This window comes from Narcine bancroftii, chromosome 12 (assembly GCF_036971445.1).
Source record: "Narcine bancroftii isolate sNarBan1 chromosome 12, sNarBan1.hap1, whole genome shotgun sequence".
Classification (NCBI taxonomy): Eukaryota; Metazoa; Chordata; class Chondrichthyes; order Torpediniformes; family Narcinidae; genus Narcine; species Narcine bancroftii.
Window position 1 is genome coordinate 28,026,060 of NC_091480.1, and position 22,222 is coordinate 28,048,281.

Here is a 22,222-nt window from a genome sequence, read left to right on the forward strand (position 1 = left end):
AGAGTCTGTGATATAGGGGAAGAGCTTCCCCTTGATGGTAATTTCTCCAAACAAAATATACTTTGGTCATGCAATGTAATAACTTAGAGACAGTGCAATAATCATGAGTGATCAAGGTAAGGAAGAGCATGGCATTGTCAGAATTCATGGGCAAACTAAACTTTTATTTCCAGGCAATATTCTCAAAAAGTATTATAGTCATAAGAAGGGACCAAGCATAGATCATTGAGAAGCACCAGAGGTAACTGTGTAGGATTCCAATAGCTATGACTGAATAGATAAGAATGGAACATGCAACCAGGCAATGCGGTCTCACCCTACAATGGAGGGGGGGGGGGGGGTGATTGTGAATGAAATTTGTCCAAAGTTGAAGGTTGAATCGAATAAGGGATGGATGTTACAATAGTTGTAAAATATTGTTGCAGATTTCTTATTGTATTTTATGGAATTCACTGGCAATTGTGTTGCACCTTATAGTTGCAAGATCAATTAACTGGAATTCTTTTTCTATTCAGGATTCAGCATTGTTGGCAAGACTAGCATTCATTATCCCACCCTGATTGGCCTTGAGAAGATGGTGGTAAGCCATCTTCTTGAACTAATGCAATTCTACCTTTGATATGTTTGGATTGATGCTGAGAATTCCAGGGTTTAGAACCAGTTTTAATGAAGGAATAGAATGTGACATACATTGGATCCTGCAGGCGGTGATGTTGCCATCTGCTTGCTACTCTTGCGTGTTCTGCTCAGAGGCACACAATGTTGTAGAATATCTATTGCAGTTGAGAGGAAAATGAAAGCTATTAAAGGGTGTTTCTCTCTCCATTTTTTCTTATATCAGATCATGAACTTGGCTGGAAAGATAAGTTGGAGTTGCCACGTTTTCAGAAGCCTTTCTGAAGAGAAATAACTGCTTTTCCTGAACACAGAAAGATGTTAACCATTTCTTTAAATGTGTGTGCAGGTCTTCATTGAGATATGAATGCCCAACTTATACCCTCCTGCCAACATATGAATAAGCTCCTATAATATAAAATTTAGATATACAGTACAAATAAATAAATTAATTTCCTCTCCTTTCTCCATCTCTCTCTCTCCAGTTTTAGTAATTGTTTTTTTCTTACCAGCCATGTGCTTTTCACATTATTCATTACAATATTGAGGTGGTACAGATACCACATCGAATACAAAATGGACTTACAGCCTCCAATAAAATCAGCACCTGGGAGCAGCTGATTATTTGAGATGGCAGAAGAAACAGGATCCAGAATATCAAGAGGCTCCATTACCTTACAACACCAGTAGTAATAATTCCTCCTTTCTTTATGTTTCACCAATATCACTTAAGCAATTATCAGCTTGTAACATACATCTCACATCTACATCTTTATGCTACCTCTTGCATTTTCTTTTTCTCTACATTCCTCTGCTTAATATCACTTCTTCAAATTATACTTGTCATTGACCTTTTTTTTTTAAAATTTCCAAACTATGTAGAAGATTCACACATAAACCTACCTCTACTTGGCATTTAAAACTCTCCTTGCCTCTCTGTTAGAAAAATCTGCCCAAAACATGATGAAATGTAAACATAGTGGTCCACATGGAGATTATGCAGGTGGTGATGACAATAAGTTAAAAATCCAAAGCAAACATATGAGATATTGAGGGATGAAGGCTTAAAAGAGAAGTGTTGCTTCTCCGGAATTAGTCTCCTCTTGTAATTCATCATGGTGCACAGACGTGATGGTCACGTCCCAGTCCTGTTCCCCCTAACCTGGAACATCGGGCGATCAAGTGCTGCCCATTCTACCTGCCAAGGGAATGCACACCCATCATCCTGGTCACAGTGTATATTCCACTCCAGGCTAATTTTAGGCTGGCACTGGAGGGATTGAGCACTAAGATTAAGAGCCATAGGAGAGCACATCCTGATGCCTTCCCAATCATCGTAGGGGACTTCAATCAGGCCAACCTGAAAGAGTCTCTGACAAACTACCATCAACACGTCATATGTGAGACCAGAGGAGCCAACACACACCACTGCTACACCATATGAAGAATGCCTACCAAGCCATGCCACAACCGCACTTTGGCAAGTCTGATCACCTGGCTATACTTCAACTCCTGGCTTACAAGCAGAGACTGAGGACAACACCAATAGAGACGTCGACGAAAGTATGCTCGAGGTGAAGGAACATCTGTAGGACTGCTTTAAATTGGTGGCTGGAACATTTTCAAGAGCTCATCCATAGTCTTGAATGAATGTGCAACAGGTATCACTGACTTCATCAAGACTTGTGTGGATGAGTGTGTGTCCATGCGCACATACAGGGTATTCCCCAACCAGAAGCCTTGGATGAATCAGCGGATTCACAACCTTCTGCGGGTGAGAACAAGGGCATTTAAGGCCAGGGATCAAGATCTCTACAAGACCACCAGGTACAATCTGCGGAAGCCCATCTCTGAGGCAAAGTGGCAATTCCAGAGGAAGCTAGACACAGAAACATGCCAGCTATGGCAGGGAGTGCAGGACAATACAGCCTACAAAGCGAGGGCAAACACCATAGATGGTTGTGATGCTTCATTATCTGATGAACTGACACCTTCTATGCAACTTTGATGCATGCTCAACCCACTGCTCTACTCATTATACACCCACGACTGTGTGGCCAGGCACAATTCCAATGCTATCTACATGTTTGCCGCTGACACCATAGTTGTCGGCAGAATCACAAACAGCAATGAAGAAGTGAACAGGAGGGAGATAGATCAGTTCATTGAATGGTGTCAACATCCATGCACTCAACATTAGCAAAAACAAGATGATTGTAGACGTCAGGAGGGAGCCAGGGGAACATGACCAGTCCTCATCGAGGGCTCTGTAGTGGAAAGGATTCAGAACTTCAAATTCCTGGGTGTCAGCATCTCTGATGATCTGTCCTGGAGCCTTCATGTTGATGCAAACTCAAAGAAGGCCCGCCCAGTGGCTATACTTTGTGAGGTGCTTCAGGAGATTTGGTATGACACCGAAGACTCTCCAAAACGTCTACAGATGCACAGAGGAAAGCATTCTGGCTGGTGGCATCACGACCTGGTATGGAGATGCCAACGCTTAGGACAACAAAAAACTCCAGAGGGTTGTTAATTCGGCTTGCAATATCACAGCCACCAGACTTCACTCTGTCGAAGACATCTACATGAGGCGGTGTCTTAAAAAAACAGCCTCTATCCTCAAAGATCCCCACCACCCAGGCCATGCCCTCTGCTACTATCAGGAAGGAGGTACAGGAGCCCTTGTGTCTTTAAGAGCCCTCATTGGCACAGCGACAGCTTCTTCTCCGCTGCCATCAGATTCCTTAATGATCAATGAACCATAGCCACTGCCTTACTTTTCCTTCACTACTATTTTTTATTTAATTTTTTAAATTTATATGTTATTATTGTAAGATGGTTCATAATATGAATGTTTGCATGGTGATGCTGTGGGAAAACACCAAAATTTGGGACTTTTTCATGGCAATAAATTCTGATTCTGAGGTCAGAAATAATTTGTGTCCTCAGGCACTGCTTCACAGATTACTCTTGACTCTATTGAATGAGTAAAGTATTCTGTGAGAAATCATTTTTCCTAGAGGTCCAACTTCTCCTGCACATGGAGAACTCTCTGACGGTACTGCTGCAGTTCCCCCTAGTTCTGAAAATGATGGACACCATCTCATAGTAGATGGTAATTCTCAACTTACATTGAAGATTTAGATTGCGAGATCAAAAACCTAATTTGTAAATTTGCAGATGATACCAAATCAAGGAGACATGGTCAACAATGAGGAAGAAGGTAGCACTGAAGGGGAGAATTAGGTGCAGAAAGAATTAGAAAAGGTAGCTAGCATTTTATATTATAAAGAGGGTAAGAGAAGGTTCAAGATGACTTACGTAAAAATGTTTCAAACCTCAAAATCATACTGAGTGAGACTATAGAGTTGCCAGGTAGGATCACAATGTTATGGCAATAACAGGCTGAATGAAAGGCAAGAATGAATTGTAAGTATTCCTTGATATAGAGTATTCAGGAAAAAATGAGAAAGGTGGAAAAAGAAGGGAAGTGGCAGCAATGATTAAGAAGAATAGTAGAGTACTGGAGAGATCCTTGAATGATCAAGGATCAGTTTAGAATTAATAATAGTGAACCCGAGATTCTGGATGAGATAAAACTTGATAATGAGGAGATTTTAAATAGGCTAGCTCTCCTTGAAGTAGAGGAAGTACATGGTCCCGATTGAATGTATCAAAGATCACAGTGAGTAGCATGGGAGGAAATGGCAGAAGCCCTGGCTGTAATTTGCCAGGCTTCTAGAGGTTATGTGATGCTATTATGGAGATTTCAAATGTTCAAAAAAGTGTGTAGGAGTCAACCCAATAACTGCAGACCAGTTAATTTAACCTGAAACATCAACTGCCGGGGAGGAGTCACGTGATGGAGTAGTGGCCGGACGGTGAACTCCAGCCCTCTCCAGAAAAGTCGGGAAAAACAAAAGAAAACACAAAGGCACAGAAATAAAAGTTACAGAAAAGTGAGTATAAAGGTGGAAAGAAGATGGCGACAAAAAAAGAAAAATCGAAAGCAACGGTAAGAAGAGAGGAAGAGAAGACAAAGGAGGAAAAAGGTGAAGGCCTTACCTGTCCGAAGAGGCCCGCTGCGGAGAGAGAAACCCGCTCCCTCAGGTCGGTAAATAATGGACTACAAAAATGGCTCGCTGAGCCGAGTAAAAGTGCGCAACCGCGCATGAAAAAAAACACACCGACGGGAGGGGGGACCAGCTGGGGAGTCGATCTCCACAGCCGGCAACGACAGCTACAGAACACCTGCAGCAAGAAGAGAACACAGAAGACAATAGAAACAAGAAAGAAGAGGAGGAAAGGGCACCAAAGAAACAACAGATGGCCAACCCAGAGGAAGAAGAAGAGGAAGAGGAAGAGTACAGGGAAATAGAAGAAGAAAAGAAAGGCAAGGTAAAGGATATACTTGCTCTTATTAAAGGATACATGGAGTCATTTAAAGAATGGCAAACACAGGAATTTAAGGATTTAAGAAAAAGAATAAACAACACAGAAGAGAAAATAAATAAAATGGAGATGACCTTAACAGAAATGGGAAAAAAAATGGACAAGATGGAAGAGCGGGCAGTAGCAGCAGAAATGGAGGTAGAAGACTTAAAAAAGAAATTGGAGAAATCTAATAAAAAAACTAAAGAGACACAAGAACTACTAGCTCAAAAAATAGATACAATGGAAAACCATAAACAGAAGAAATAACATAAAGATAGTGGGCCTTAAGGAAGATGAAGAAGGCAAGAATATGAGGGAGTTTATAAAAGAGTGGATCCCTAAGACCCTAGGATGTCCAGAACTACAGCAAGAAATGGAAATAGAAAGGGCACATAGAGTATTGGCCTCTAAACCACAACCACAACAAAATCCAAGATCTATTGTAGGAAAATTCCTAAGATATACTACAAGAGAAAAGGTACTGGAGAAGACAATGGAAAAAGTAAGAGAGGGCAACAAACCACTGGAGTATAAAGGGCAAAAAATCTTCATTTATCCAGATATAAGTTTTGAACTCCTAAAGAAGAGAAAAGAGTTCAATACAGCAAAGGCGATTTTATGGAAGAAAGGGTATAAATTTATACTAAAGCATCCAGCGGTATTGAAAATATTTATTCCAGGACAACAAAACAGACTATTCTCGGATCCAGAAGAAGCACGAAAATTTGCAGAACAATTACAAAAATAGACTGAGGGAGGAAGACGGGTAATGAGAGTTAAAATGATCACGATTGATATGTATGTGGGTAAAGACAAAAATAGACTGAGGGATGAAGACGGGTAATGAGAGTAAAAATGATCACGATTGATATGTATGCGGGTAAAGAGGTATAAGAGTGAATAGAGACAATGAGCATACATGAATCTATCTGTACTTAGAGGAAAATATAGATAGTATAGACAAGAATTAATAAGGGAAGGTAATAGAATAGAGAGAATAAGGAGGGAATTAAAAGAGTGACCTTTGTGACATATGAAAAGTGAAATCTTTTCTGGGGGAGGCGGGGTGGGGGGAAATAGCAGTCACTGCAAAATCAGTTGACGCTTGCGAGTGGATTCGCAAATCCAAATGGAGAGGGGAGATGTGGTTGTCCGACAAGGGATAAAGGACAACTCAGGAGGGGAAGGGGAGATTGGGGATAAATAAGATAGAAATAGGAGAATAAGGAAAATGTTGGATGCTGTAGGAATGTTGTCTTATAAAGAGTTGAAAATAAGAAAACAGAAATGGAAAAGGAGGAAAGGTAATGATGGAAAAACGGAGAGAGAAGATAAACAAAATATAAAAGGGCTACGCTGAACTATATGTCTTTAAATATTAATGGAATACATAACCAAATTAAAAGGAAGAAACTACTAAATTTAAATGAATAAATGTATTCCATTAGAAAAAATAACATATAGGTTAAGAAATAATATTGAAATATTCGAACAAGTATAGGAGTCTTACATTAAATACAATAGCGAAAACCTACCGGGGACAAACATTACCTAAGTTGATGGAAGGAGAAGGAAAGAAAAGAATGGACTCAGTAGAATTTCTGGTGTAATTTTGTTGAATGACAACATTGTCTGACTGGCTTAATGCAACCTAGATTGTATACCTAAAATGGATGAGAGGGGGGGGGTGGGGGGGTGGTTTGGGAGGAAAGGGGGGGGGAGAAAAAGTCACTGTATATGTGTGAAAAAGAAATAGTGTATATCATGGCTAATGTGATTTATGGTGTGAAAAATAAAAAAAAACATCAACTGCCTATTACTTTCAATGGATGCTGAGTTCCTCTGGAACTTGTGTGTACTGTTCCATTTCTCGAACATCTTCAGACATTTTGTTTAACCTTACTTTAAATTTAAACCCCATTAGGTCTTTTAACAGGAGGTAAAACAAAGAAGAAGCAGCTACTTTTTGATCGATACTGACTATGCACCCTGACCCAGTAGTTAGCTAGGCATCTATGAAATGTTTTATAATCAACTGCAAAATCATATGCAACCATAATTTGTAAACACTATTTGTATTTTTAACCATTACTCTCAAGCCAAGGACCAATCTGCTTTCAATAATATATGCAGAAGAGCATGCTGGGAGCAGCATCAAACATAGGTAACAGTGAGATGCTAACCCAGTGTAACTGGAACAAACATAGGCCAACATGCATGCTCAACAACAAATATGGCATGCAAGACAGAGCCAAATTGATCCACAAACAACAAATTTAATCAGAGCTCCATGGCCCTGCGATATCTGGTCATCAATGGGAGTGGACAGTTAAAGACCTTTTGAGTAAAGGAGACTCCAAAAACATCAATGATAGCAGGGCCCAGCACTTGACCAATGAAAAGACAGAAGCATTTTCATCTATAAGTGTCAAATCAATAATCCATTGCAACTGCCTCTTTCAACCCTCACCATCACAGAAGCCAATGTTCAGCCAATTCAATTCAATTCACTTCAAGCAATAGAAATAGCTGAATGCCCAGACAACATCCTAGTTTGCCTTCCAGAACTCTGTCCAAGCTCTTGGCCATTACAACTGTGGCATCCAATGTGTTGTGTTCACAAAAACCACACATATGCAATCCAGTTAATTACTATCCAATCAATCTATTCTCAATCATCAACAAGGTGATGAAATATCACTGACTATGTATTGTGAAGAACTTACTACCAATTATTCACTCGTCAATGCTGAGTTCAGGTTCTGCAAGGATTTAATTTAATTTAGAGATACAGCCAATGAGCTCGCACTACCTATTTGTACCCATGTGTCCAATTAAACTTATAACCCTGCATGTCATTGAAATGTGGGAGGCAACAGGAGCACCCAGAGGAAGCCCATGTGGGCATGGAAAAAACACAAATTCCTTAAAGACAGCACTGGATTTAAGCCCAGGTCACTCGACCATAATTCAGTCCAAAAAAGGACCACAGAGCTGAATTTCAAAGGTGAGGTCAGTGTAGCCATCACTGCCATCAGGGCAGAAACTGATTAGGTGTGACAATATGGAGGCCTGGTAAAACTGGGGTCAATGTACATCAATGGGGAAACCCTCTGGTTGTTGAACATCAAGCATCCCAACCTCAGGACATTGATGCAGAAGTTCCCAGCATTGTGTCCCAATTACATGAATGGCTTTCATTGTTAAGACAAGAGAAGTTGTAAGTGAGGACAGAGACAAACTTTTACCATTGTACTGCTGTTGACTTCATTTGGGGAGTTCCACAGGGAAAAGTTTTGGTACGAATTTGAATCCTGATTGAAAATCAAGAGTTCAAATTCTCACCAGGAACTGAGAGATTGGTGGGAAATATGACATGAAGCACTGGAGGGATTTCTGAAAATTACAGTTCTTGTTTACAAGATCTTTCACCAAACATAGTGCTTAATCATGGTTTCACCAAAACCATGCTACTTAAAAGGACCAAACTTCATACTAAATGATTTTGCCCACACTGAGATCTGATGCCTCCTAAATCTCAAACACCACCTCACATTTGCACTTGAAATGCTTTTCTTGTACAGTTCAATGCTTTGCTACTCTCAGCTCCCAAACCACCATTCCAGACCACTGTTATTGATCTCTGCAACATCTCAAAGAATGCATCTTATTTCTGTCTTAGAGAGGTCACTTAAGTTACTTGTTTGAGCAGACTAATGTCTGAGGGCCTGGTGAGTCTCTGTGGCCCCTTTGTTTGTAGTGTTTTGACCAGCTTGTCAAGGTTCTTCTGTGCCCCTAAGAACAGTCTTGCAAACCTTTCCTCCCTCCATTGTTGACCTACCTATCACTCTTTAACCAGTAACATATCCCTGTAGGTTCAAGAATGCTGCTTATTGTGGCATATCCCATTAAAGGCTGTCTATCATAGATGCAGCTGCTGGGCTAAGAATAAGAAGTTGCAAGATCTTGCAATAAATTAGTAGAGGCTGGAAATTATACAAGATGGCATTGCACAGGGATACTGGACAACACTGTTCTAGCATTTATTAGTCAAGGATTGAGTTTGAGCTGTGAGGTAATATTGCAACTCTATAAAATTCTGGTTAGACCATGGTTTTATGTCTTATAAGGAAAGGTTTTTGGAGTGAAGGAGAACGAGAAATTACTTGATAAGAGATCTAAAAGATTATGGAGGCACAGATAAGATGGAGAGCTAACACATTTTCCCTGGGGTGATAGAGGCAAATATCAGAGGATTTCTGTTTAGAAGGGAGATGTCAGGTACTTTTTTTTTTTCCCCACAGAGTATTGGGTGCCTGGAATACATTGCCAGGGATGCTAGTGGAGGCTGCTACAATGGGAATATTTAAAAAGCTCTTAGACGGAAACATGATTGCAAGAAAAATAGAGGGCATGGGTGTGAGGTAGGAAAGGCTTAGATTGTTGAGATTATGTTTACTAGCACAACATTGTGGGCTGAAGGACCTGAACTGTGCAGTAATGTTCTAATGTTTTCAATTGAAGATTGTCATGTGTATGGGACTTTTAAAACATAGCATGTGGGCAATAAATAATACTGTTTTAAACATAATTAAAATTGAGTAATTTTCTACATTTTGTATACCTTTAACCCAGATCCCTTTGGGATCATTTTATTTTTCTCACATTTCCCTGCATTATACTCCATCTGCTGTTTTTGGCCACACTCTTAACCTACTTGACAATTATGTCCACTCACAGTTCACTTTCTTAGGATTGGCACGGTGCTCCTGGCTCATACCTCTAGAATCAGTTGTTCAATCCTGATCATAGGTATTATCTATGTAAGCTCTCTCTGTGGCTATGTGGATTTCCTTTGGGTGTTTTGGTTTCCTCTCACATCTCAAAGACATCTGTTTGTAAATTACCCATTTGTGGAACTTATAGAAAAAAGAATCAAAAGTAGAGCTGCAAATAATAAGGGGGGCATGGAACTGATGGGATTGCTTCCCTGGGAGCCAGCAATGGGCTAAATGGCCTGTCATCATCAACATGAAACGTGAACTGTTAGTCTCTGCACAGATGCCAACTGAACTTCCAAGTTTTTCTCGCATCCTGTTGTTATTTTAAGTTCTCATCAAAATATCAATATGTTACTATAGGATAAATACTGATCCATATAGAAGTTCACCAGAAAAATACCTGCGCATATACCGATGACAAGAAAGCCACTTTATAATGAACAGGTGACTGTTTTTCCACACACTCCCTTGCTCAAAAACACAAGACTTTGATTCATGTTGGGAGTGAAGCTGGGCCATCTTTGAATTTAACAGAATTCAACAGACTTTTCTAGGATTATAGATGGAATCCAAGTCACTGTCGAGTTTAGATTGGTTTTGCAGATACTAGTTTGTACTAATTGTTTAAAAAATACTCACTTACAAGTGGTTAAATAATCCTGCTGTTGTCCCAGAAGAATATTATTTTAATCTAAATAAATATCGGCGATACCATTTATCTCTGTTATTAAAATAACGTGCCCAGTGTAGTGATGTAAAGGCTTAAACTTGAAAAGAACCTTTTGATCGTGCTTTGAGGGCTTTTTGTTGACCAGAGAGGTACCCAGCAAACTTAAATTTAAGGTATTTTTGTCGAGTATTTCATCATCCATCACACTTAGGTATTACTTGAGCAGTAGGTGCTGTGGTATCGATTTTTCACTACTCTGATTTGCAAAAAAAAAAAACTCTCCAAAGTGTTTCATGAAAATTATGAATAGGGGAACCTTGATGAAGGGGGGAAATTGTGAAGAGGGGAACCTTGACGAAGGGGGGAAATTGTGAAGAGGGGAACCTTGACGAAGGGGGGAAATTGTGAAGAGGGGAACCTTGACGAAGGGGGGAAATTGTGAAGAGGGGAACCTTGACGAAGGGGGGAAATTGTGAAGAGGGGAACCTTGACGAAGGGGGGAAATTGTGAAGAGGGGAACCTTGACGAAGGGGGGAAATTGTGAAGAGGGGAACCTTGACGAAGGGGGGAAATTGTGAAGAGGGGAACCTTGACGAAGGGGGGAAATTGTGAAGAGGGGAACCTTGACGAAGGGGGGAAATTATGAAGGGGGGAAATTATGAAGGGGGGAAATTATGAAGGGGGGAAATTATGAAGGGGGGAAATTATGAAGGGGGGAAATTATGAAGGGGGGAAATTATGAAGGGGGAAATTATGAAGGGGGGAAATTATGAAGGGGGGAAATTATGAAGGGGGGAAATTATGAAGGGGGGAAATTATGAAGGGGGAAATTATGAAGGGGAAAATTATGAAGGGGGAAAATTATGAAGGGGGAAAATTATGAAGGGGGAAATTATGAAGGGGGAAATTATGAAGGGGGAAATTATGAAGGGGGAAATTATGAAGGGGGGAAATTATGAAGGGGGGAAATTATGAAGGGGGGAAATTATGAAGGGGGGAAATTATGAAGGGGGGAAATTATGAAGGGGGGAAATTATGAAGGGGGGAAATTATGAAGGGGGGAAATTATGAAGGGGGAAATTATGAAGGGGGAAATTATGAAGGGGGAAATTATGAAGGGGGGAAATTATGAAGGGGGGAAATTATGAAGGGGGGAAATTATGAAGGGGGGAAATTATGAAGGGGGAACCTTGATGAAGGGGGGAAATTATGAAGAGGGGAACCTTGATGAAGGGGGGGAATTGTGAAGAGGGGAACCTTGACGAAGGGGGGAAATTGTGAAGAGGGGAACCTTGACGAAGGGGAGAAATTATGAAGAGGGGAACCTTGACGAAGGGGAGAAATTATGAAGAGGGGAACCTTGACGAAGGGGAGAAATTATGAAGAGGGGAACCTTGACGAAGGGGGGAAATTATGAAGAGGGGAACCTTGACGAAGGGGGGAAATTGTGAAGAGGGAAACCTTGACGAAGGGGGGAAATTGTGAAGAGGGAAACCTTGACGAAGGGGGGAAATTGTGAAGAGGGGAACCTTGATGAAGGGGGGAAGTTATGAAGGGGGAAATTTTGAAGAGGGGAAATTATGAAGGGGGGAAATTATGAAGGGGGGAAATTATGAAGGGGGGAAATTATGAAGGGGGAAATTATGAAGGGGGAAATTATGAAGGGGGGAAATTATGAAGAGGGGAACCTTGACGAAGGGGGGAAATTGTTAAGAGGGGAACCTTGACGAAGGGGGGAAATTGTGAAGAGGGGAACCTTGACGAAGGGGGGAAATTGTGAAGAGGGGAACCTTGACGAAGGGGGGAAATTGTGAAGAGGGGAATCTTGACGAAGGGGGGAAATTATGAAGGGGGAAATTTTGAAGAGGGGAAATTATGAAGAGGGGAAATTATGAAGAGGGGAAATTATGAAGAGGGGAAATTATGAAGAGGGGAAATTATGAAGAGGGGAAATTATGAAGAGGGGAAATTATGAAGAGGGGAAATTATGAAGAGGGGAAATTATGAAGAGGGGAAATTATGAAGAGGGGAACCTTGACGAAGGGGGGAAATTATGAAGGGGGAAAATTATGAAGGGGGAAATTATGAAGGGGGAAATTATGAAGGGGGGAAATTATGAAGGGGGGAAATTATGAAGGGGGGAAATTATGAAGGGGGGAAATTATGAAGGGGGGAAATTATGAAGGGGGGAAATTATGAAGGGGGAAATTATGAAGGGGGGAAATTATGAAGGGGGGAAATTATGAAGGGGGGAAATTATGAAGGGGGGAAATTATGAAGGGGGGAAATTATGAAGGGGGGAAATTATGAAGGGGGGAAATTATGAAGGGGGGAAATTATGAAGGGGGGAAATTATGAAGGGGGGAAATTATGAAGGGGGGAAATTATGAAGGGGGAAATTATGAAGGGGGAAATTATGAAGGGGGAAAATTATGAAGGGGGAAAATTATGAAGGGGGAAAATTATGAAGGGGGAAATTATGAAGGGGGAAATTATGAAGGGGGAAATTATGAAGGGGGAAATTATGAAGGGGGAAATTATGAAGGGGGGAAATTATGAAGGGGGGAAATTATGAAGGGGGGAAATTATGAAGGGGGAAATTATGAAGGGGGAAATTATGAAGGGGGAAATTATGAAGGGGGAAATTATGAAGGGGGGAAATTATGAAGGGGGGAAATTATGAAGGGGGGAAATTATGAAGGGGGGAAATTATGAAGGGGGGAAATTATGAAGGGGGGAAATTATGAAGGGGGAACCTTGATGAAGGGGGGAAATTATGAAGAGGGGAACCTTGATGAAGAGGGGGAATTGTGAAGAGGGGAACCTTGACGAAGGGGGGAAATTGTGAAGAGGGGAACCTTGACGAAGGGGAGAAATTATGAAGAGGGGAACCTTGACGAAGGGGAGAAATTATGAAGAGGGGAACCTTGACGAAGGGGAGAAATTATGAAGAGGGGAACCTTGACGAAAGGGGGAAATTATGAAGAGGGGAACCTTGACGAAGGGGGGAAATTGTGAAGAGGGAAACCTTGACGAAGGGGGGAAATTGTGAAGAGGGAAACCTTGACGAAGGGGGGAAATTGTGAAGAGGGGAACCTTGATGAAGGGGGGAAGTTATGAAGGGGGAAATTTTGAAGGGGGGAAATTATGAAGGGGGGAAATTATGAAGGGGGGAAATTATGAAGGGGGGAAATTATGAAGGGGGGAAATTATGAAGGGGGAAATTATGAAGGGGGGAAATTATGAAGAGGGGAACCTTGACGAAGGGGGGAAATTGTGAAGAGGGGAACCTTGACGAAGGGGGGAAATTGTGAAGAGGGGAACCTTGACGAAGGGGGGAAATTGTGAAGAGGGGAACCTTGACGAAGTGGGGTGCATCTTTACCTTTGCTGAGTTACCATGGTAGTTCGCCAGCAGATTAATCTCGACACTGATCCACCCTTAAAGCAAACGCGAACAGTCTCATCTTATTATTGCATGGCCGTTAGCTCCCAAGCTCCGTCCGATTGCTGGGTTCCTCGAGCGAAATGATCTGTCATTAGTGGGAGAAGGGCATCGGATTTGGTACTTGTTTCACAACGCCCTTTCTCCCCATCCCTTTGTTCCCCCCCTCCTCCCCCCCCAAAACTCGAGTGCCTCCTGATCCCACCTACTTGCCCGCATCTTTTGTGTTCGATGGCAACAAAAGACCCGACATGGGGGAGGGGGGGGGGGGGGATGATCACCTTGGGGAAGATGATGATGATCGTCGGCCTTGTTACTGGCGGGGTTGGGGAGTGTGGGGGGGAGGAGAAGGGGGGGCGGGTGGGGGGGGAAGAATCAATGATGGCGAGGAGGGAGGAGGAAGGCCCCTGACGCTCAGCCAATGGGCGCGGCGCTTTCGCAAACGTTCCCTTTTATGGTCAGCGAAGGGGGAGGGCGGGCCCGGCTCGCGAGGCGGGTATAAGAGGCGCGGACGCGCCGGCTCGAGGCACCGAGGGCTCTTGGATCCGCACAGGCTCATTGCGCGCGGCCACGCTTGCACCTGCAGAGGGAAACCAACGGTAAGGGTTCAAACAGTGAGGGGGGGGGGTAGAGGAAGGAAGGCGGGGGTAGAGGAAGGAAGGCGGGGGCCCTCCCCACACCCAACAATAAATCCCCCCCCTCCATCCCATTTGTGTGAAGCCGCCCCTCACCGGAGGGGAGAAACTCGCACCGTTTGCATCCTCGAGGTGGGCGCCTTTGCCGTTAACATTCCGTTGGGGAGGGGAGCGGCGAATTACCCCCCCCCTCCCGGTTGCGGGTTTTCTGTGGGGGGGGGCGAAAAAGAGAGGATGATAGGGGGGGCGGGTTGGACAGGACGGGCGAGGGTATGGATCTTTCTGGAAGCGTTCGGCGGGTGGGTGGGTGCCAGCGATCTGGGTGTGTCACCAGGCATCCAGCCCCCCCCACCCCCGAGGAGGGGGGGGGGTACCGGGGAAGGTCTCCCATCGGCGGGGAGCAGGTGGAAAGCAACCACGTTAATAGTTCCGACCTGGGGTAGGTTTTTTGGGGGGGGCGTGTGGAGGCATCCTCCCCATTCCCCCCGGGGGTGGCCCGCCCCTCGTGGTCCGGCGCGCCGGGAACCGCTACTATCGCTGTCCTGCACCGGCTGCGCATGCGCCGCCTGCCGCCACTCCGGTTAATGACGGGATTGACCGGGAGCTGCGAACTTGGCGCGGCTGGGGTGTTCGTTCGCTCCGCCCGGCGGAGCCTTGGGCCACGAGGGCGTCGGCGTTCAGCTCGTGAGGAGGGGTGGGGGGGGGGTGGTCGTGGACGACCACGCGCTGCCTCTAATGATAGGGCCGGCGTTCCTTTGTCTTCGGCGCCGGGCGTGCAGTGCCAGCGCCCTCTGGTGTTGGTGCCCACACGTCTCCAGAGACCGGCGGGGGGGGGCGTCTGGAGACGACATGGTCAAGGGATGATTGCAGACTTGTAGAATTGATGACTCTTTTCACTTGTACGGAGAGATTGACCTTTATCTTGCACGTTTTTGGATGCAATTGGATTTTGTGCTCTTACTTTTCAGGTGATCTAGCCATGGATGATGAAATTGCAGCACTGGTTGTTGATAATGGCTCTGGTATGTGCAAGGCTGGCTTTGCAGGAGATGATGCCCCACGTGCTGTCTTTCCTTCCATTGTTGGCCGCCCAAGACATCAGGTATTGAAATGACTGGCACTGTAGATTGTAATTGGTATTTTCTGATATCTCGATACTAGAGTGTGCCTTTGTTCTTCAGGGTGTCATGGTTGGCATGGGGCAGAAAGACAGCTATGTTGGTGATGAAGCCCAGAGCAAAAGAGGTATCCTGACTTTGAAGTACCCCATTGAGCATGGCATTGTAACTAATTGGGATGATATGGAGAAGATTTGGCATCATACTTTTTACAATGAACTGAGAGTTGCACCTGAAGAACACCCAGTTCTGCTTACAGAAGCTCCCCTGAATCCCAAAGCCAACAGAGAAAAGATGACACAGGTACTGAAAGTGACCATATTGTGGTACCTTTTTGTCCATGCTTTTTTCTTTCTGAAAACTCTTTTCATTCTTTCCTATCCTTGTTCACAGGAAATCTTTCCAAGGTGAAATTCTTTGCTGGAAATTACAAGGTTTCATTTGATTTCTCACTGTTTGAGTTCCATTAACTTGTGCATGTTTTGTGTGCTGTTCTAATCTAAAGTTGGTTATTAATTGGTATTGCAGGTTGACTTTAGGGTTTTGTGTAGATATGGATTTGTCTTAAGATTACAATTAGGGAGACTGGCTGGAAGTCCCTGTAGCTGGAATATGATCTAGCAAAATTCTGATATTGCATTTTTTTTGAACAGTAACTGCTGCAAACCATTGCATGCTTAACTTTTGACTGGTTCCAATGTACTGCAGGTCTTGGGGGTTTTAGCATGTTGATTATTCTAATTCTTTGATTTCTTGACATTCACTTGAAATCTTGGTCAATGACCATGCTGAATGTTTGCTTGTCTCTTTACAGATCATGTTTGAGACCTTCAATACCCCTGCAATGTATGTTGCCATCCAGGCTGTGCTGTCTCTTTATGCCTCTGGTAGAACCACTGGTATCGTGATGGACTCTGGTGATGGTGTAACCCACACTGTGCCCATCTATGAAGGTTATGCCCTGCCCCATGCTATTTTGCGTCTAGATTTGGCTGGTCGTGATCTGACAGACTACCTCATGAAGATTCTGACAGAAAGAGGCTACTCTTTCACCACCACAGCTGAAAGAGAAATTGTCCGTGACATCAAGGAGAAACTCTGCTATGTTGCGCTGGACTTTGAGCAAGAAATGGCCACTGCTGCTTCATCATCTTCTCTGGAGAAGAGCTATGAGTTGCCTGATGGGCAGGTGATAACCATTGGCAATGAGCGATTTAGGTGCCCAGAGGCACTCTTTCAACCATCTTTCTTGGGTATGTGATGTACTGTTACTGATGTTTACCAATGAAATGGCCTGGTATTTGCTAACTTGGATGAGATATTGGCAGTTTGTTCATTAAAATGTCTGTCCCAACAGGTATGGAATCTTGTGGTATACACGAAACTACTTTTAACTCCATCATGAAGTGTGATGTTGATATCAGGAAGGACTTGTATGCCAACACTGTCCTGTCTGGTGGTACTACTATGTACCCTGGTATTGCAGACCGAATGCAGAAGGAAATAACTGCATTGGCTCCAAGCACCATGAAAATCAAGGTAATTTAGATTCTAGATTGTATGTTGTAATTGTGTTGAATTGGACAAATTGACAGATAATATTCATCTCATTGAAGTTCATTTTAAACTATTTGCATTGTGTACTAATGAACTTTATTTTGTTATAGATCATTGCTCCACCTGAACGCAAATATTCTGTCTGGATTGGAGGTTCCATCCTAGCTTCCCTGTCTACCTTCCAGCAGATGTGGATCAGCAAACAAGAATATGATGAGTCTGGGCCTTCCATTGTCCACCGTAAATGCTTCTAAGTGGACTGTAACTGTCACAAATGATTGCGCGAGATGAATTGGCATGGCTTTAGTGCTTGTCTCAGGAATAAAAACTGGAACAGTGAAGGTGTTGGTGATATTTTTGGCAACAAGCATCCCAGAAGTTCTGCAATGAGTTTCAAGGACTGAATTGTACATTAGGCATTCCAAATATTGATGTAAAGGATTGCATTGTCTTAAGGTTATAAAGCCTCTGTGAAGGCTGCCCAAAAGTGGGAGCAAATACTTAACCTTGTGTAGTATTGCTTATATGTAAATTATGTAACCGATCTTTAAAAAAAAATGTCCCGTTTTGTACATCCGCCTTAAAATTTCGGTCCTCTTTGATTTTGGTATGCGAAAGCTTTACCTTTATACAAACAAGTGAGGTTTACATCCCCCTGGGCACACAACAAAACATTACAAATTGATGATGCCAGTTTGTGGGACCTACACTGACTAATAAAATAAAGTGCACATGTTTAAATGGAAAATTTGAACTTCAGAGTTTTTTTTTGGACTATTTTACTTCAAATTGGTTTGATGCTGGTTGAACTGGAGCTTGATGCTTTATTTTCAGTTGGGAACTGGCAGAGATTGACATCCATGTCAATTGTAATCTTCCCCTGTCTACCAATAAAGATTGGAAAGCATTTTAATAACCAGACAGAAGGTCTGTTGTATAATCAGGTTCATAGTTGATGTGCTGTTAGAACTTAAACTATTTTCCCCACAGTTAATTGTCATGAGTATTTCCTTTTAAACAGCTGAGTTTAAGAAAGCATTAGAACTAAATTTCTGTTCCCCTTAATTTTTGATACACCATTAACCTTTTTGAAAATTAGTACTATGATGTATGCAAGTGTTGTCTTCATTACAAAGTGATATCTGATTATGCATTACATAGACTGTTAAGTATATTGAGGTCACAAAGAATACTATTAGTGTATTGAGTTGAAGCTTATAAATATTATTGAAGTAGGGTTTCCTTCAGTCATTTCACAAAGTTGGATCTTATTTATCACTGGCAATACAAGTAGATGGCTTGTGAATTACCTTAAAAAAAAATTAAGGTTTCAGTATCTATCCATTTCCAAGGTAAATTGTGGCTCTGCTGTATATTTTACCTATTTTATGCAATGGCCATTTAAATCTGTACCATCTAATTGCAAGCAAACTAACCTACAACACTTTGAAGGGTGGGAGGAAAGCAGAGCACCTGGAGGAGGCTTGGAGAACATACAGGGCTGGATTCAAACCCAAGCAACTGGTGCTGTAATAGCATTATCTATGTTAACAGCTATATTAACTGCTGCCAGGTGAGTGGAAAGTGGATCTTGGGATGAGTTCTACATAGATTGCTGCCTTTCCAACTAGTAATACAAAAAATGTCGGCTATAATGAAATTCAGCATGAGTGCATTTTTCAGACAGATGCCTGCCTGGCTGCAGTAAATCGGTAAAATGTTAAGATACACCAACTACAACCGTTAAAATGCAACACTGAAATATAAAAGGATAACTTAAAAGAAAAGTGACATTTCAGTAGTGCAGATATTGGTTAATGTATTTTTGGGTTGAAGTAGCATCTTAATTACCTGTTAACTATTGCATAAAATATTGAATTGGGTGGAGCTGAATTTAAGCCTTGCGTACTTTCTGCTTGAGAGCAGTAAGATGAGATTGTGACCTGGGTGCTGGGGGGGGTCCCTCAGGGTGTTGACAGGGCCTCATGCATTCAAAGGATGAGATCAATGTCTGGAGGACTTTGATTTCCCACTTTTTTTGGCCTAGGAGTCTTCAAATTGGGCCCTGTTGCAAACAACTGGTATGCTTTCCACAGTACACCTGAATGTTTGATAAGAGCATTTGATAACAAGCCAAATATCTTCAGACTTAGAAAGTAGAGGTGTTAGTTTGCCTTCATGGTTGCTTTGAGGTGCTGGCTCCAGGAGAGCACCTCTGACAGAAATTCCTTTCTATTGCTGTCCTTTTCAATGATTACAGGTGCATGATCCCTCAGCTTTTCTAAAGTACACATTAAGCTCCTTGGTCTTGCTGATATTGAGGAAGATTGTTCTGGCACCATAACCAGATTCTCAATCTTCATCCTATGTTCTGACTCATTTACCATTATTAGCTGTCAATGGATTTATAGTGAATTTATAGATTCTGTTGAAGCTGAATTTGTCCACATAATTGTGTATACGACTTGATTAGGGGATGTGCCAATTTGTACTGATTGGCATCTGCTGGTGAGGAAATTAGTTTTGCAGGTTATTGTTAAATGCTGAGCTGCAGTCAATGAACAACAGCCTGATGTAGGTGTTCTTGTAGTCCAGGTGATCTAACTCTGGAAACTGGAGGGCCAGTTTGAGACCTACACTGTTAGGATGGATCAAAGCCACTTTTTCACAGAAAATATAAGTGCCATTAACCAATAGTTGTTAAAGCAGGTCAACTTGATCTTTGGCACTGGTATGATGAGTGTCCTTTTGAACCAGGTGGAGTTTGGCAAAAATTAGTTACCGTAAATTATTTGTTTAACTGACAACAATAAAACAATAGATTGTGGAAGAGAAATCATACTGATTTTTTTTGTTTGGGAGGATTGCCATTGTTACTTCTCTAAGACAGTAAAAGTGCAAAGTACAAATCAAGAGGCATATAATTTTGGGGACATGGGCTTCAGTACATAATGTCTAAAGTATAACATGAAGTTTCCAAGCTGAGATTTTGTATAATTTTGCAGACTCAAGTTATCAGTAAGTGATCCAAGTTCCACAGACATTCAATGTTAACAATGGGTCAGATGTGATGATCTGTAAGAATAAGATATCATTTACGTGGCCTTTTAAACTTGCTATAATATTCAATTGGTTCATGGCTGATGTGATTTTGTCCTCAATTGCACTTTGCTGTAACTCCACCCCCTCAGCTTCACTCATTTTAAATCTGTATTTTTGCACCCAGACTTAATGAAAGGAAACATTATCAGCACGTATCCTGCCAGATTCCCACCCGAGGACCATTATGCTTCAATAACGTCAGCTGTTTTTAAATGAATATAGGCCTAATGTACTCACTTTTTATAAGATGCTTTCATCATGAATTTTAATTTCATTTGAAATGCTTTTAATGTAATTGCATCACTCGTTAATACAGAGATCAAATTTTTATGAAATACTCCAGCTGTGTTTTCTTCATGGTTTGTAGCAAGACTGGAATTTCCACTTATTGTCATCACCACCTGCATGACCTCAGTGTGGACAACTATGTAGTGATCCCACCCCTGTTGAGGACAGTTTGGCAGCCTGGGCACACTTCAAAACTGGGCACCTAGGGGTGGATGGGACCTGATGATGGGCAGAGGGCCGAGGGGTGGCCAACTGCAGCCCCAGGACATGAGCAGGTATGGCAAATCGAATATCTCAGGGCTCTCCCGCGCCAAAACTAGAAGTAGGATGCCTACTCGTGAGTCCTAGTGGCAATGACTCTCCTCCATATATGGGTGCATTGGGATATCCAGGGTTCCCATTTCATTGGCACTAAGGTCCAGAATTGGTTGTGGACACCAAAATCTCGTGACTTCTGCACACCTCTTACCTCCCTCAGGCAGTGGGACACTTCAAGCATATGAACGGGACGCTGAAGCAACAAATCTGGACACTCACTCACCCATACCTTGAAGGGGTGGTTCAGTGAGCTAGATCAAGCAGGTGACCATCTGAACTCCCAACCAACTTGTCAGGGGGGGGGGGGGGTGTCTCCATTATCGCGTCCGACCCAACTAAGTCAGAGAAGATGAAGCTCACAGCGGACTTGGGGACGGTGTGATGCAGCAGCCACAAGGGCTGTCAGGAAGGGAGGAGGTAGTAGCATGCAGACCAGGGGACATGGGTGATGTTACCAGGAGAACTGAGATTGATGTGCATACACACACAATGACTAACCTCCCCTTTCATGGGGTACTGGATTCTGGCAGAAAAAATGCAGTGTCATTCAGCGTCAGGGCATCTTACACTTTCCATTGAGAGGCCTATGAATACACCAGCAAAACCAACAAATTGGACTGCTGGATACCAAAGCACTGCTGCTGATGTTGATCCTGTTCAACATTAAAGAAATGAACTGTTGGGAGAAACTTTCCAGCTCCACGGGGTTTGGTGTCCTGTTTTGGGGGAGTCCAGTAGTGGTCACCAACCAATTTTGCCCTTCTCTATTCACAACCTCACCTCCAGTGACCCACAGTGGGGTGGGTGTTTCAACAGCTAGTATTTCTCCCCATACAATGCCTGACGCTTAGAGTGATTCCCCAAATGGTTAGCAGGGCAAAGGAATGTTGGTGTAGGCAATGATGGTCCAACCAGGACTGGTTCCCAGTTGCAAGTGTCTACAGCCAATGGTCCCGTGAAGTTGGGAGCTCCCTGGACATTGAACATTACACACTGGATATGTGGCCGCTGGGCCTTTCCCTGGCTCCCCATTGGATGAATTGGCTGCTGCTATCCGGAGTATGTCATGCCATACATTCTCATCGATGAATTCAGGAGCACCCAGCTTACAGTGTACACCATGACAGAAGGGTAATCAGTAAGGTGGAAAGATTCATGATGGTTGCCTTCCCAAAATATAGCACCATATGGTTGGGCAATGAAAAAACTGTGGCCTTGAGACATGTGGAAGATGCACTGAGTCAGGTGGCAGCCGAGCTG

The 22,222-nt window shown here is 42.8% G+C and overlaps 1 protein-coding gene and 1 long non-coding RNA gene across 3 annotated transcripts; one reads left to right on the forward strand and one right to left on the reverse strand.

Annotated features, from left to right (window-relative positions):
* Positions 1-642: 642 nt before the first annotated feature.
* LOC138746527 (uncharacterized) lies at positions 643-14,490 on the reverse strand. Its single transcript, XR_011347006.1, has 3 exons — positions 14,226-14,490; positions 13,885-14,032; positions 643-773 (listed from the first exon to the last, which is right to left on the reverse strand). It is a non-coding gene; the product is annotated as an uncharacterized lncRNA (long non-coding RNA).
* LOC138746525 (actin, cytoplasmic 2) lies at positions 14,437-18,002 on the forward strand. Of its 2 annotated transcripts, none has more exons than XM_069904766.1 (6): positions 14,437-14,543; positions 15,548-15,681; positions 15,761-16,000; positions 16,512-16,950; positions 17,055-17,236; positions 17,365-18,002. In XM_069904766.1, the coding sequence occupies exons 2-6, from the start codon at positions 15,559-15,561 to the stop codon at positions 17,506-17,508; spliced, it is 1,128 nt and encodes a 375-aa protein (XP_069760867.1). In that variant the 5' UTR covers positions 14,437-14,543; positions 15,548-15,558; the 3' UTR covers positions 17,509-18,002. The 2 variants fall into 2 exon arrangements, with proteins under 2 accessions (XP_069760867.1, XP_069760868.1); XM_069904767.1 differs by lacking the exon at positions 14,437-14,543 and adding an exon at positions 14,614-14,711.
* The last annotated feature ends 4,220 nt before the right edge of the window (positions 18,003-22,222 follow it).

Bases quoted from the DNA above. Each gene is read 5' to 3' on its own strand.
- LOC138746525 (XM_069904766.1), top strand. From the start codon at position 15,559: ATGGATGATGAAATTGCAGCACTGGTTGTTGATAATGGCTCTGGTATG. The intron at 16,001-16,511 runs GTACTGAAAGTG...GTCTCTTTACAG, and splicing joins ACAGAGAAAAGATGACACAG to ATCATGTTTGAGACCTTCAA. The intron at 16,951-17,054 runs GTATGTGATGTA...CTGTCCCAACAG, and splicing joins CTTTCAACCATCTTTCTTGG to GTATGGAATCTTGTGGTATA.